The sequence below is a fragment of the Stegodyphus dumicola genome, chromosome 1 (assembly GCF_044657685.1).
Source record: "Stegodyphus dumicola isolate Sdum_Otavi_A_Nest chromosome 1, ASM4465768v1".
Taxonomy (NCBI): domain Eukaryota; kingdom Metazoa; phylum Arthropoda; class Arachnida; order Araneae; family Eresidae; genus Stegodyphus; species Stegodyphus dumicola.
Window position 1 is genome coordinate 208947837 of NC_140768.1, and position 16657 is coordinate 208964493.

At 32.8% G+C, this 16657-nt stretch overlaps 1 protein-coding gene across 1 annotated transcript in view; it reads left to right on the forward strand.

Moving 5' to 3' along the window:
- Positions 1 to 15679, forward strand: part of LOC118197032 (protein Wnt-8c-like) — a 60766-nt gene extending 45087 nt beyond the window's left edge. The window contains exons 3-6 of the mRNA XM_035368500.2: positions 796 to 934; positions 1668 to 1793; positions 6815 to 6957; positions 10608 to 15679. Coding sequence (XP_035224391.1) covers positions 796 to 934; positions 1668 to 1793; positions 6815 to 6957; positions 10608 to 11126 — 927 coding nt within the window. The 3' untranslated portion in view covers positions 11127 to 15679. The remainder of the gene's footprint in view (positions 1 to 795; positions 935 to 1667; positions 1794 to 6814; positions 6958 to 10607) is intronic.
- Positions 15680 to 16657: the final 978 nt, after the last annotated feature.

A 16657-nucleotide genomic window follows, 5' to 3' on the forward strand; every position in this document is an offset into this window, starting at 1 on the left:
TAAAAATAAAATTAAAAAAAACTCAGCTTCCCGAGCTACATGTTATCACAAACCCATATGCACAATTTTAAAGTTGTACTGTTATTTGTTTTTGAGTCATGCCAGATACATACGTATGTCACGGGAAAATTTCTGAATCCATTTTAAATCCATTTTACAATCTGTTTTTGAAAAAAGAGTCCTTTTTTCTGTCCGTAGGTACAGATATCAGGCAAAAATATCGTATAAATGTACTATTCGAGAGATGTCAAAATGGATATTTTCGTTGAAATATTATACTTGAATTTTTTCGTAATTACACTACTTCCTTTACTTCGTACAAGGAAGCAAAAATAATTCCACTTAAATCTGTATAAGTACAGATATTCAGAGCATTGTTTCTTTTAGTGAATAAAACTGTCCTTGCTGCGGAAGTTTAAATTGCCCAGGAGTCTTCCACATGCCTCTGTGATGAGTGAATGATGTAAAGCCGGTGAATGCTATTATAAAAGACAAAATAAATCAAATAATTATTAATGAAACCAAAAAAAAAACTCACAAGGCTAAAAAACTAAAAAAAAATTTCTCACGAGGCTAAAAAATAAAAAAAAATAAAAAAAAATTGTCACAAGGCAAGTGTAATCTAAAGAAAAGCTTATTTTCAAGAATTAAAATAAACTGAATACTTTCCTAAACAATTATTAAAAAGCAATTTATGTTTTGAAAATGTCAATTTCATTTAACTTTGTATTAATGTTGCATTACTTTGTGAGTTTTTAATTGAGCTGTATTACATTCTTTGTATTTCATATATAGGCGAATCATATATTCTCAGAGAGTATTGCTATAGGCGCTCAAAGAGGAATGGAAGAATGCCAGCATCAGTTCCAGTGGGAGCGATGGGATTGCCCAAAATCTAGTTTTAACTTATTTTCCAAATCTACAGCTCATCCAGGTAAGATACATCGAATGACACTTTGCGTGTGAAAATACAAGTTTTATATTAATTTTGATTTCCAGTCTAAAAATTAAAATTTCTACCTACATTTTAAAGTTATTCTCATATCTGGGATTCCGGTGGCTAAAGTGATTGATAGAAAAATGTTATTAGCTTAGCCAATCAAATATTGAAAGTAATTAAGAGATTAATTTAGACTTGCTAATTTTGTTTATCGTTGAAATTCTGTGATTTTAAACATACTCATTTTAATTTTCTGAGTACTTTCAACTAATCTATTTTATCTTATGTGCAAAAACTGAGCAATATTTGTTTATAAAATTATATTATGGAATATTCATATGAAAGTATGCTACGAATTTTAAATTTAGACTTTTCTGGAAACACCATTTCCTAAAATAAAACATTTTAAAGGGACATAATTTATAATAATACCATCGTTCGTTCAGAAACATGCATAATTCTCAAGTTGAACAGATGCATTTTCATTTCTATGAAAGAATTTTAAGAACGTCGAAAATGTTGTCTGTATAACGAACTATTTTTTTAACTTAGTTAGTTTAAAAGTTGAATGAAAGGAATTATAAAACGATCTCCATTTCCTGTTCCCATGAACTTTAAAATTGTTAATGACCCAGGTATATTGAGTAGTATTATAATTTTAGAATAGCAATCAAAACGTCTTTCATACTTTCATAATGTGCTTGAATTTCTTTATTTTCAATTGCAGCTACTCGAGAAATGGCATTCCTCCATGCTATCGTTAGTGCGGCTATCGTCATCACTCTCACACGGAACTGCAGCTTGGGACATTTTGATATATGCGGCTGTGACGATAGTAAAATAGGTGCTGTTGGTAAGACTCCTCATATCATTCTATGAATATTTCTATCAAATTTTTTGAAATTTTCAGTGAATGTTACTCATGGAATTGAAATTTGAAAACCTTCGTCGAACTCATAGATTTGAAAACCTTCGTCGTGCAAGTTTTCTCAAGTGCATTTGAGAAAACTTGCACGACGAAGGTTTTCAAATCTATGAGTTCGACGAAGGTTTTCAAATTTCAATTTGAGAAAACTTGCACGACGAAGGTTCAAACACTCCAGAAGTCTGCGTAATTTTTGAAATTTCGCTTTACCAGTATTGCTGCAATGTGACTGTTTTCCTTCAGTATTAAAACTGTATTTTTGGAAAATCGTATCTTCTTCCCGAGTAGAGGGACAATATTGCCGACTTCGTACAGCAAATTCTGATCTGAAAACAATTATGCGTTCTCAGACATCCGTCACTCTTAGACTTCCCTTCTTGGACTTAATATTTTTTTATCCAAAACTAAAACAGCCTCAAAAAAATTTACAAACTATTTTTACAAAACATATAATAAAGCGAATTCGAAATTCAAAGTTACGGCTTCGAGTTGCTTATATTTATTTGACTGGAAATATTTTCAAATTTATTCAAAATTTGATGGCTCTAGGTACAAATTTTTTCGCAGTCCGAGAAACATACGTACATTGATGCAGTTTGTTCATTATTTAATTTATATAAATATAATACGGGTAGATAATATTTGGTGCGCACAATTTGAAAAATGATTTAACATTTTATTGATTTGACCCAAAATGAGCTTTGGAGACCTTCTGGGCTAACGCTTCTTTGGGCTAATAACGGAAGACATATGTATATAGAACTGAATTCGCATGGTTTCACTTGTTTATAATTTGTTGATTACTTATGGTTAGCAACATAATTATTTCTAATCAGTGTTTGTTCACTCTTTTGGAATAATTATGCATGTTCCTTATGTCAGTATGAACTAATTAACAAGAAGAAAAAAAAAGAAATTTAACGTTTGGAAAAAATGTCTAAAATTGGACAAAAATCTGAAAACCATTCTGGTGCAGCAAAATTGCTTCACACTGAGTTTACACTATACAAATGGCATTCATTTGATGGGACAATCAATCCGCTGATTGCAAATGAAATGTGTAGCGCAATGAAGGTGTAGTAGAGAAATGATAAAAAAATAATATACTTTACAATAGTTACACATGCTGATTTGAATAAAAATATCAGATTCCAAATATCAAAAAATTGCAGTTAGCGAGCCAAATGCAAATTAACTTCCTAGAAACTTCAATATAGCTCAATTTGCTATGTGTAGCTTATGGGGACATTTTGAGTATACCGAATCCGTTGTGAGAAAACCTGGCTGAGGTCGTCCAAGAGCCCCGACGATTAATGAAGATTGATATTGATCAATTTCACCGAGACTTAAAATTAGTGCAACAGCTTTTCCAGCTCTCTCGTGACCTTCATGCTTCCATAAAAAGCCGAATTTTAAGGATTAGTGTTTCTAGAAGTCTGCATAAGAAAGGTTAATTGCCTAACTGACTGTCTTCTTGGTAATAGACCTTTCTTAGACTTCTTCATTTTTTTTTTCTTCAGGTGGAAATAGCATCCCGCTCATATTTACGCAGAGAGAGACCGCTTAGCATGACACAGAAAACATCGATTTTACATAAAGCATCAATGGAAGATTTTTCTCTTCCAGATGAAGTCCAGTCAGCCTAATCACTGATCCTCGAAGTACCATCACCTGAAAAATATCAAGGATCCCGCTATCTGCCCTGTAACGTCCAAGGGCAAAAAACCAGCATGGAAGGAGATATTTGACGATTTTCGCAGGAATCATTTTGGACGGGCGCACCGAACTTCTTTTAGTTGACACAGGCAGTGCGAGGTATTGGAAGAGGTATTGCAGCCTTATGTCCGGTTTTTTTTTTTTTTTTTTTTTTTTTTTTTTTTTTTTTTTTGTGGGTATATAGTTTACTTTCAGTTAATTTTTATTGACAACAGCACTCCTCCACTCAGTGTTTCTTTAGTGGAGGAATTTGTGGAAACTGAAGATATTAATCAGATGGATTGACAAGGTCACAAGACCTAAAGAACATGTCTGTCGTGAAAGGGCAAATGCATTAAAGTGGGTAGACACCCTGCTTCGCCCGATAAGTCTCCTACCTCATTCCATAATCCGCACGTTGACGGTTGCTCACTTTAATTGTCTTATATTAAAATTCACAAAAAATGAAAAAAAAAAAATTTGAAAAGTTTCAGGTTTTAAATTACATCCAAAAGAGCGTTTTTTTTTAACATTTTGTATGTTACATTTATTTATTAAATATCACGTTCTTCTCACTTAAACCATAAAATTCCGTTCAACAGCAATATCGCAAAATAATTTTAAACTGAGCATACCTTTAGAATTTCCGATATACATTTCTGTGCGCTGGAGGTAAAAAGGTTCCCCTCCCTAGAGTGTTGCCATTGCTCGCTTTTAAATCGTTGAGTTTGTTAATCCAAAATTCGTTAACGTTTTACAAAATATGAAATCGATCATAAAATAAATACCAAATATCAAATTTGGGCTTCCACATGCCCATATTCGCAGTAGGATTACGTCATTCAAAATTCGATAGCTCTATGTACCGTTGTTTTATCACAATGCGAGAAATATACATGCATTTATGCAGATTTTTCATTATTTAATTTCTTCAAATATAATGCAGGACTCTAACATTTGGTGGCAACAGTTTGAAAAGTGAAACGGACATTTACAGTGAACCAACGCATAATCGGAAAACAAAAACAATAGTCATTCAGGACAAAGTCCCTTTAGACTAAAAATTTAAAAAACGGACATAAGGCTGCAATACCTCTTCCTATACCTCGCACTACCTGTGTCAACTAAAAGAAGTTCGGTGCGCCCGTCCAAAATGATTCCTGCGAAAATCGTCAAATATCTCCTTCCATGCTGGTTTTTTGCCCTTGGACGTTACAGGGCAGATAGCGGGATCCTTGATATTTTTCAGGTGATGGTACTTCGAGGATCAGTGATTAGGCTGACTGGACTTCATCTGGAAGAGAAAAATCTTCCATTGATGCTTTATGTCATCTATTAAAATAAAAATTTAAAATATAAAATATCTTTTTATTCACATAAGCCTAATAACTTATTATAACATTAATTAGCCCAGAAGGCCTATTAATTAGAAGCCAGAAGCCTTTAATAAAACCATTTAATTGTTAGCCAGAAGGGCTATTAATTTCGTTCTGGCATTTTGCGTCGATTCAGTTTCTGCGTTCATTCACTTTTCTAACTGATGCCACCGACTATTATAGCCCTGTATTATCATTAAAGAAATTGAATAATGAAGAATTTACATGAATGTATGTACGTTTCTCGCACTGTGAAAAAACAACGGTACCTAGAGGCATCACATTTTGAGTAAAGTAGCTCTCCACTCGAATATGGACATCTGGAAGCCCAAATTTGAAATTTGTTGTATTATCTATTTCATATTTTATAAAACTTTAAACGAACTTTTGATGAACAAACTCAACGATTTTAAAGCGATCTGTAGGAAAAAAATATTTTTAATCTCCAACGCGCGAGACTGTGTATCGGAAATTCTAAGGATATGCTCTTTTAAATAATTTGTTCTTTACTGAGATACGTAATAGGTACTTCAGTACAAACTATCTGATAATTATGAACATTACAGAGTTATTATAGTTAATAAATGGTTAGAAACACCTTTTTCTTAAATATCAGCTTCCTGTTATTTTCATATATATTGTTACGAATTTTGTATTTAGTTAGATATTTTTAGTAGAATTATAATTAAAATTGTATTTCCTCGTGCAATGCAGCACGAGACAAATTTTAAGAGAGAGCTATGCTGGAAAAGCAAAAATACAGGGGCATGTGCATTTAACATTTAATAAACGAGTATCTCTTTAATTTGTATTGAAATTGAATAAATGGAATTGAATACTGTGTTAGCTATAACCGTAATTTACATCCTCCTATTGCTTTCCAGAAATCTTGAGAAGCAGAAAATGCTAAACTATCTCGCGCGGCTGATTGAAAGCTACAAAATGCTAGAGAGAGTACATCTCAGTTCAGTTGTTTAGTTAGCTGCTGTTGTTATTGTTGTGAATTCAGCGAGAGATCAGATTAGCTTTCTCTTTTCATTGCGTTCTATCTTAACGTTTTTAGTAGTTTAAAGTCTAACTACTGATTGTTACTGCGTGATATTGTGCGTGACCAGGTCTCAACATATTTGACTGAATTATCTAAATTCCAGCAAAGCATGCAAGGAATATCTCGCCTGAAAGGAAGGCATGCTTTCATAGAGGATGTTCTAACGAAAACTAGCACACACTTTCAAGTTACCCACACAACCATCTATTTCCAGCTATTTACCGAGATGTTAGTTCGGGAGAAAATACCAATCATTCAGCCGCTGGTGGTCTGGCGACAAACTACAAACTGGATATTTGACATATTAAACTTATCATACTATGGTATTTTTTTGCCAGATCGTTACGATGATAAGGGACTTTGTAATAATAATATATTTAAGCATAAACCTAATAAATTTAGAAAAATTCATAAAAAGAAACTAATTTCAAAATTGACCAAAAAAGGGGGGATAAAAAATGGGAATTTTATCATAATTTTAAAATATCATTAACATGCTCAAAGCACTTTTAAGCACTTTTTTTCGGGGTAGGGAAGTGCAGACTTCAAACTATTTATGATTTATTATTTAAAAAGAGTATAAACACTTATTAAACATAAGGCCCAGCGAACTGTATAAAAAGTTATATTTCATAATTTTTACAAAAATGGATTTTTAAATTGCCAAAATATGAATATGTGTATTAAAACCTTTTTTTGTAATTGGAAACATTTATGATTTCAACCAACGGTTGTGAAAATAAAGGTCACAAAGGTTTTTTTATAAGCACCCGTATATTACACAATGGATAATAAATTACGATTTTTAATAAAGTTAAAAATATTTTTAGGTCATGAAGGATGGACATGGGGTGGCTGCAGTGACAATGTGATGATTGGAAACAAGTGGGCTAAGCATTTTCTCGACGCTAAAGAACTAGGAAGAGATGCTACAGCTTTAATAAATTTACACAACAATAAAGTAGGACGAACAGTAAGTTCATATTTTTTTTTTTTTTTTTTTTACTAAACAGTTTTTATATTTTTCTTGAAAAACAGTGTCTCAATGACGTTATTGAAATTTTCTTACGAAATTTCCTATTCCATATTTTCACCCAACTGCCAACAATCACTTGTCATTATCTAAGAATTCCAAGTATTCCGGTTTATGCCATCAAACCGGAATACTTATTAGTATTCCGGAACAAGTATTATTTAAGAACAAGTATATTCCAGTTTGTTAATGTTGCTTTTAATCCCGTTACTCTTACAATTTAGCCAAGCCGAAAATTATTCGCGAAGGGAAAAAATCTGAAAAAAATTTTGCTTTTACAGAATAAAAAAAATAAAAACAAGAAGCTTTGAAATTTTTATATTACGCACAAAGGGGGTCTTTCTTTTTATTCGAGAGCCCTTGGGCTAAAAATTAAAAAAAAAAAATACAATCTAAAAATACAATCTAAAAACAACATATCTTTAGAATTTCTGAAAAACAGTCTCGCGTGCTAGACATAAAAATATTTTATTCCGTGCAGTGTGTTGTCACTGCTCACTTTGAAATCGTTGAGTTTCTTAATCAAAAATTAAAGTTAAACAAAATATAAAATAAATAATAAAACAAATTCGAAATTCAAGGTTCAGGCTTCCAGGTGCCCATATTCGGGTGGAGACGCACGTGATTCAAAATTTGATGGGATCATCGTTTTTTCACAATGCGAGAAACATACATACATTCATGCAGATTTTTCATTATTTAATTTCTTTAAATGTAATACATTTCAATAATATTTGGGGGCAACAATCTGAAAGTGATACAGCCGTTTATAGTGATTCGACGCAAAATACCGTTTCGAGACTAATAGTCCTTGTTTAACACCTGTTGGGTTAAAAGGGAAGCCGACATTATTCTTTACATTGTACAATAACTGCAGGAAAGTAAGTAATTTTATAAAGACACATAGTTTTACAGCGATCTTGCAAATATGCTTTGAGTACATGCAAAAGAGCTGTGTTAAAGGCAAATGTATGCACACTGAAGTGACAAAAGTCATGGGAGGATAGCAATATGCAAATATACAGATGGCAGTAGTATCGCGTAGAAAATGTATAAATGCGAAGTGCTTTGGCAGGGCTTTCATTTGTGTTCAAGTTATTCATGTGAAGAGGCTTTGACGTGATTATGGCCGCACGACGAGAATTAACAGACTTTGAACGCGGAATGGTAGTTGGAGCTAGACGCATGGGTCATTCCATTTCGGATATCGTTAGGGAATTCAACGTTCCTAGATCCACTGTGTCAAGAGTGTGCCAAGAGTATCTAATTTCAGGCATATCATCCCACCACGGACAGCGCAGTGCCGACCACCTGCACTTAAGAATTGAGACCAGCGATGACTGCGTAGAGTTGTCAATGTTCACAGACAAGCAACACTGCGTCAAATAACCGCAGAAATCAATGTGGGACGTACGAGGGACGTGTCCGATAGGACAGTGCGGAGAAATTTGTCTTCCTTGGGCTATGCCAGCAGAAGACCGACTCGAGTGCCTTTACTGACAGCACGACATCGCCTGCAGCGACTCTCGTGGGTTCGTGAGCATATCGGTTGGTCCTTAAACGAATGGAAAACCGTGGCTTGGTCAGATGAGTCACGATTTCAGTTGGTAAGAGCTGATGGTAGGGTTCGAGTGTGGCGCAGACCCCACGAAGCCATGGACCCAAGTTGTCAACAAGGCACTGTTCAAGCTGGTGGTGGTTCCGTAATGGTCTGAGCTGTTTTTACATGGCATGGACTCGGTCTTTTGGTGCAACTGAACCGATCATTGACTGGAAATGGACACCTTCAGCTACTTGGAGATCACTTACAGCCATTCATGGACTTCACGTACTCAAACAACGATGGAATTTTTATGGATGACAATGCACCATGTCATCGGGCCACAATTGTTCGCGATTGGTTAGAACATTCTGGACAATTCCAGCGAATGATCTGGCCACCTAGATCGCCCGACATGAATCCCATCGAACATTTATGGGACATCATCGAAAGGTCAGTTCGTGCCCAAAACCCTGCACCTTCAACACTTTCACAATTATGGACGTCTATAGAGGCAGCATGGCTCAATATTCCTGCAGGGGACTTCCAACGACTTGTTGAGTCCATGCCACGTCGAGTTGCTGCACTTCGCCGGGCAAAAGGAGGACCGACAAAATATTAGGAGGTATCCCATGACTTTTGTCACTTCAGTGTATACTCATCAGCTTACTAGGCTCGATTGATTTTCGTTGCCGAAGTAGGCAGGAGCAGAATTTGATGGCATAAAGCAGTTGCATGTTCAGATATTTTTAAAGGAAAGCGGAGACTTAAAATTAGGCAAAAGAGTAACCCTATTTCGGCGTAGATTTTAAATAAAACTCTGTTGAATTTTAATTAGTAAATTTCTATTGATTTTATAAACTCTAATAAAGTAATAACTCTTAATAAAACTTTATTGATTTAATAAAAGACTATTGATTCTGAGGGAAATAAGACACAGGTCCCTCTTCTTCAAGAGAAAAGAAATCTTCAAATAAGAGAGGAACGACCCGTATTTGTTTCAAAAATATCTGTATTGTGCTCGACGGAGCACTAATGAAACATGAAAAATTAAGATATTTGAATTTTTAAATCTCTGTTATTCGTCTATTTTCTCCCTCCTTCCAGCATCCTCAGTGGTGTTCGGCGCGTATTCGAAAGGCCCAGGTTCGAGTCTCGACAAGGGCATTGTTCATTTTTCAAGTCTCCTGCTTTAAAAAAAAAAAAAAAAAAAAAAAAAAAATAGATTTTAATGATTCCACACTTTTTCTATTTGAATGTGGATAGCTTAGTAGCTCTATACCTCCCCCTTTCCTTCCGGCAGTCCGACTTCCAATGCATATATACGTGCATATTGTCTTCCTAAGCAGCCCCTCCATATTTCCCGCTGAAACCACACTGTAAGTACTTTGTTTCTGCAGGCTGTGTACTTTCCATACTATGTACTAGTATTATTTTAAGCTTCATATGTTAGTTACTATTTTATTATTATATACAGGGTGCCCTCCAAAAAAATGGAAACATTTAAAACTGTTAACTCTCTACGTAACTATGAAGTAGGAACACCTTTGGTATCGACAGATACTTGAAATTCTTTTTTGAAATAGAAACATAAAAGTCTGAATAGTAATAACAAGTATTTTGTACCATTCCTTTACAAAAATTGTTTCAAATCTTTGAGATATACTGAGCGAAAACAAAAACGAAGGATCTCACTTTGTTCAAAAAGACAGAAAAGGCAAGGCATATATGTAATTTCATCTTTGAATACTTCAAAATATACAACTGAACGATCTGACTGGTGAACAGGGACATTATTCTCTTGCAAAGTATAGATTAGATTTATAAAAATGCGACTTTTTACACAATATGCTGGCTTTTATTTCTAATAGATTAATATATTCGAAGATACTGTCCTTAATAGTGTCTCACCTACAATGAAGAAATATCGTAATTATATTCATAGATATTACTATTATTTTTACATGATGGTTACTGATAATACTGTTTATAGTTTCTGCAACAGAACTCTTGATTCTGTATTGCTAATCTCTTTCATATTTTTTTCTAGATTGTTAGGAAGACTATGCGTAGGACGTGCAAGTGTCATGGTGTGTCTGGAAGCTGTTCTACACAAACATGTTGGATGAGAATGGAAGAGCTGCGTCATGTCGGCAACTATCTTAAAGAAGCTTACAAGAAAGCCAAGCGTGTCGAATACAATGATCATGGTTCCTTGCTGCCCACCAAACAGCGCAGAATGCGCAATAGGAACTCTATAACCTCCACGCCCACGTTAAAGGCTCCTCGCCACCGCCTAATCTATATGGAATCTTCTCCAGATTATTGTGAGGCCAATCTGACAGCTGGTATTAAAGGCACCAGAGGCCGACAATGTTCTCGAAGGAAAGGAAATGATGTTTCTCTTTCTGAACAGCAAAGCTGCAGGACTTTATGTCGTGAATGCGGATACAGAGTCCGCAAGAAAACTAAAAAAATGACAGTTAATTGTAGATGTAAGTTCAATTGGTGCTGCAATGTTCAGTGTCGAATTTGCAAAACTAAAATAAATCGACACATTTGCTACTAAACTTACATTTCATCGTATAGTGCTCCTGTAGACCAGGATCACCAGAGAAAGACAGTACCGATTCACAAATTTATCGGTGCAAAAAGGATTTAATAAATTTTTAGTTTATTTAATTTTTAATTATGAGAACATTTGATAAATCGCCAAAATATGTGATAATTTCATCAAAGATTCTCTATTTATGATCAAATAAATGGATAGTTATTGAATTGAAAAAGACTGAATTTTAAAAACAAAATAGAAACGAAATCTCTTTCTACTTATACAGATTGGCTATTCCTTACCTGTATATAATTCGTATTGTTCACTGCTATATTTAAAGACATTTTATAACAATCTTAAGATATTCATATTGCCTCGTGTGTCATGTTAAAGTGCTAATATTAGGCAAGAACTGCACTTGGTTTATAAAAGGTCTTACGGAGCATTTGTTCAAAAGTAAGACACAACGGATTGTCTTAGAATTCATATAAGGAAGGTCTTTTTGAAATCATTTGAAGATAATCGGAAAGATATGAAGTAATCTCCTGGAAAATATTTGGAACATGCCTTACTAATCGCAAGTCTTCGTTGCAGATCGCAAGTTTCCTTTGAAGACTTTGTCACGAAATCAAATGTTGAACTCTTTGAACGAATACTCAATTCTTTATCACGAGATTAAATGTTGGAGACTTTCACTGCATATAGAGAAAGAATCTACAAGTCTTGTACACTAACAGGAATAATTATGTGTATTTATCAGATAAGATTTATTACCAGCTTTCAGAGATATACAATTTTATGTGCAACAGACCTCTTTTAAATACGAAAATTACTTTTAATTTCAAGTAAGCTGCCCAAACCGTGTAGAGGTTAGAGGAGCTTACTGCAGTACCGAAGCCCCGGCTTTGAATCTCGGAGAAGGCATGGCTTTGTTTGTCTATCACTTCATAGGAGGTGACGGTGGCCCATCTAATTAGGTGCTTCCATAATAAAATGGCCACCACTTAGTACAGGCCAGTAAGTGCCTGCCAGTGGAGGAAAAAAATATTTCAATTAATTTATTTATTTCAGTTTAAAACATTTAAAAATTATCCTCAAAATTCTGAAGATTTCCTGGATGTAAGAGTTTTGTTTTCATCTTAGCCTTCTGGAATTATCCAAGAACATAGTATAAGGAACCTTTTCAGTGAGATTCTGAATTAGTTTTTCATTCATTACTATGTTTTTATTTATTTATTTGTTTACATTTTAAGGATTTTGAAAAAGACAAATACCTGCAAATGTCATAATTATGTTTTACATTCTTTGTAAGAGGTGATCGTGATATTTGATGCATTAAATTGTGGCTTATTTATTTTATATAATGAAGACTTTTTATGAGAAACATTTAATTTAAAATCTTAAATAAAACAATTGTTTAAAAATCGGTTTACATGCAGTGCAATTATGAAAACAGGACACTGAGTTTCTCGTTTTGTTCTAAATTTTCATTATATTAAAAGGTTTAATTCATCTTAAAAATAATAAAAAATTAGAATGGAAAATATTTTTAATTTTTCCGAAATGCTAATTTGGACATTTAATTTTAAAAAATCTGATGTGTACACCACATGACTTCCTTGTACGGAATATTAAATTATACGCATTTTTTCTTGCATTTCACTTAAACTTAATGGATTTAATTAAATCTACTTCGTCAATAGCGCATAAATCATAATAGAATAAATGCACTTTTTAAAATTCACTATATTTGTTTACCATAGCGATACTCTGGCGCTAGGTTCACTTAACGACGTTATATTTCGTTCATATTATAACTCAGAATGCACAAAATTTATATCATTTGAAGAATTATGTAATCGTTGCCATATGTTCTATTCAAATACTATAATAAATCTATAACGATGTATAAAAATTAAGCAAACAAAACTAAAAAGAAAACTTTTTTCCACAGACGATTCAGTATTTCTCATTCAATTAATTCAGTTCTCACTTCGCGACAAGACAAAAATACATAAAAACTCAAAATATCTATATTAAAAATTACGAAGTAAATCTTAAACACTTATTTCCTCGAAAAATTCCAGAAAGGATTAAGCATGATTTAATTCGCAATAATAAATGAAGGCGTTATCTTTGTTGTTGCGAAGCTTAGTCTCTCTAGATTGGCAACAAATCTACTATTCTGCTGTTTCAAATGTAAACAAACATGTCCGCCATGTTATTTAAAAATTAGGCATAACCGCACTTGAACAGCTTTTAAACTGTTGATAATTGTACAAATATTGCTTGCAGATTTCCTAGAGGCATAAAAATCTTAACCGGAAGATAAGAACAACATAATTCCATCATTTTAAAGCAAAAAAATGCACGATTTACAAATATATAAGAGTAAAGAAAGATATCATTGAGCCGGGTAATAGAGTGAATATATATATAAATATATTTATATACGTTTGGTGCGGCCGATTGCTACTAAAATACGAAGTGCACATCTACATGTTATAGAGTCCTATATAAAAAATTTCAACGTTGTGAGGCTACTCATTTTTGAGTTATGCGAGACACATACATACGTACGTACAAACACCACGAAAAATTCTCTTCAGAATTCATTTTAAAGCGGTTTTATAATTTTTTTGTTGGAAAACAGTCTTTTATTCTGTCCTTACGTACAGATGTCACGCAAAAACATCGTTAAACTGCATTCGATAGCGGTCAAAATGGATATTTTCTTTGAAATATGCTGCCTGAAACTTTTCGTGATTACAATACTTCCTTTTTACTTCGTACAAGGAAGTAAAAACAGAGAGAGAGAAATTAAAAATTCATAAATTTAAAAATTGATGTAACTCAGGATTTCGTTCACAATTATTATATTTTCCAAACCTTTACTCATTATCTTACTTTAAGATTAATTAAGCAATAAAAATGTTAATTTCATATTTAAATTTAATTCTAATGCATTTTTATGTCAGTTTTGATTTAAGTAATGCAGCATTTTATCACTTTTCAGTATTGTTTAATATAACAAAAAAATAAAAAAAAGTTTTTAATGTGCATTATAAATAAAACCAAATATGAACCGTCAAGGCATTTCATCAACTATTTTCTGAGTTATAAAGCTTTAGATAATTTTAAACAAAAACAAACAAAAAAAAAAAAAAAAAAAAAGAGAGAGAGCAAAGCTGCAAAGACTTCATTTATAGCGCTGAATGTATCTTCCCTTTAAGGGCAGAGAATAACCCGCAAAGCCATTTACAAAATATGTGCTGCTTATTATATTGCTATGAATATGACATCTAACATTTATTAACGTATTATTTTTATTAAATTTATGCATTAGATTTATTAATGTGTAGCGTCATTAGGTTATATCGATGCAGGAACGGGAAAAATGTGCAGTGCTCTAGGAGGAATTCGAACACCGGATCCCCCGCAATGCACCTCGAGTGTACTTCCACTTACTCCACGAAAATGTGCAAAATGAGGTAGAAAATACCTTATATACTTCCCCCTTTAAGCAGCAACTGGAGATTAGGGAACCCAGTTGCCAAGTCCTGGTGGTGACGAATTATTGTCCACCATGTTTTAGTTCGAGCGCCACTGACAGACTCATTTCGAATTTTTTCGATATCAGGAAGTTGAAGAAATCCGCAATGCCTTTGCGAGATTCGAACTCTGGACCTCCTGAATATGCATCTAGTGTGCTAGCAGTTATACCACGAAAGCATAAAGAAAAGAGGGAGAAAATACTTTGTGAATATACAAGCACTATTTTACTCTAAAAGTTAGAAAACCGATCTTTTACCGAATTTTGTTAAATTCCAGTACTGAGTTCACTTAAATTAATGTATCTTCTACCCTCTTAACACTAATTAACATTAAACAATTTTCTAAAATTAGAAATCGCATGGCACCATACATGGTTCGTCAAATAAATAACATTGAAACGAAATTTCAAAATAGTTTAGCATGATTGACTTTCTATGAAATAGATCAAAGAAATTCAAGAAGAAAACTAAATATGTTAAGAAGAAAAAGAACAAATAAAAAACCTGAGAATGATCAAAACATTCAATATCTAATCTTACTTCCGGTTAATTTTATAAATGCATTTCTTACTCGAGCAGAGTAGTCCCGGATAAAATGTTTCTCATTTTAGCTTGGTTAAGAAAATATACTAATTTTATGTTGCGGTTAAGAACATGTGCTATTTTAAACAATATTTCCTTCATGAATAGAAAAAAAATTATGAAAAATTATAAAGATATTTTGTAGTGTATCTAGTATCTAGATAAGTTTATCTAGTAAATTCTGAACTTGTTTTTCCCGTGAATGCAAATTTTCAAGTTTAAGGTTTCATTATTGTTTCTTGCTAGAAACATAATTCGTTTCCTCTTACATTTAGTCATTCAGTATACGTAAAATGTATTTATCTGGTCTCAACACATTGTATACGATTTTCATATGATTTATTATTTTTTCGAGATTTCGTTTTAGATAGATGTACTTTTATAGATTTTTATATTCTATACATTCACTAGCTAAAATTGCTCTACATTAATATTTATGTTTATGCTAGAGTCTGTATGTTTGTAAAAAAAAAAAAAAAGAATGGAAATAAATATGTTTTATTTTTTGTATAAATTTTGTATATATATTTTAAAATACATAGTTGTATTTCTTACTTTCAAATGCTAAAGAAATTAGATGTCATAACCAAGATCTTCAGTGGAATACAACCGAATTTGCTAAAGTTTAAATCCCAAATTATAAAACACAGTGAAACTTCTATTATCTTGCCACCTTAATCAGATATGAGTAGTTGATAAAAAAGATCCATTTTTCATGCAATACATTATACATGATACACACATTTAATACAATACAATATAGATTAAAAACAAGTTCTACATTAAAAACTGGTATTTGTTATTTTCTCAGCTTGATTACTACTAAACACAGTAAAACTATAGTATTTAATATAAATTCAAAACTCTAATCTGGCTAGAGCAAGATAAATATAAAATTAATTTTACTTTTCTACAGTGCTTTAATATTCAGCGCTCACTCATGTTACTATATACAACATTTTTTAATCTATTGCAGTAGTCAAAAGGTATATGTATAAAACTCAATCACAACAGTGCGTAACAAGGCAGTTCGTTGTTCTTTCGGGTACATTTTATGATAACTGAGTATAATAAAAATTCATAAGTTACTGAATATTGTATTTCACAGAATCTGTAAGGTAATTAGAAAAATTTTCAGTGTAGTTTCGTTTATTAGTACACAGACGTGTAGCCAGGGAAGTTACCATGGGCGCTCGACACCTATCCCACATCTTCAAATTATATAAAATCTCTAGCAATTTTGAAAAATTCTGATGCACAAAAATTATAATTTTTTTAAAAAACATTATAGAATCATTAGATTATTTTGAAGCGCTCACTGGGACTCGAACTCTGGAGTGAGCGCTTTTCGAGTCCCAGTGAGCGAAGTAAATTTAATATCTATAACCCAATTTAATGCCATTTTAAGAAATT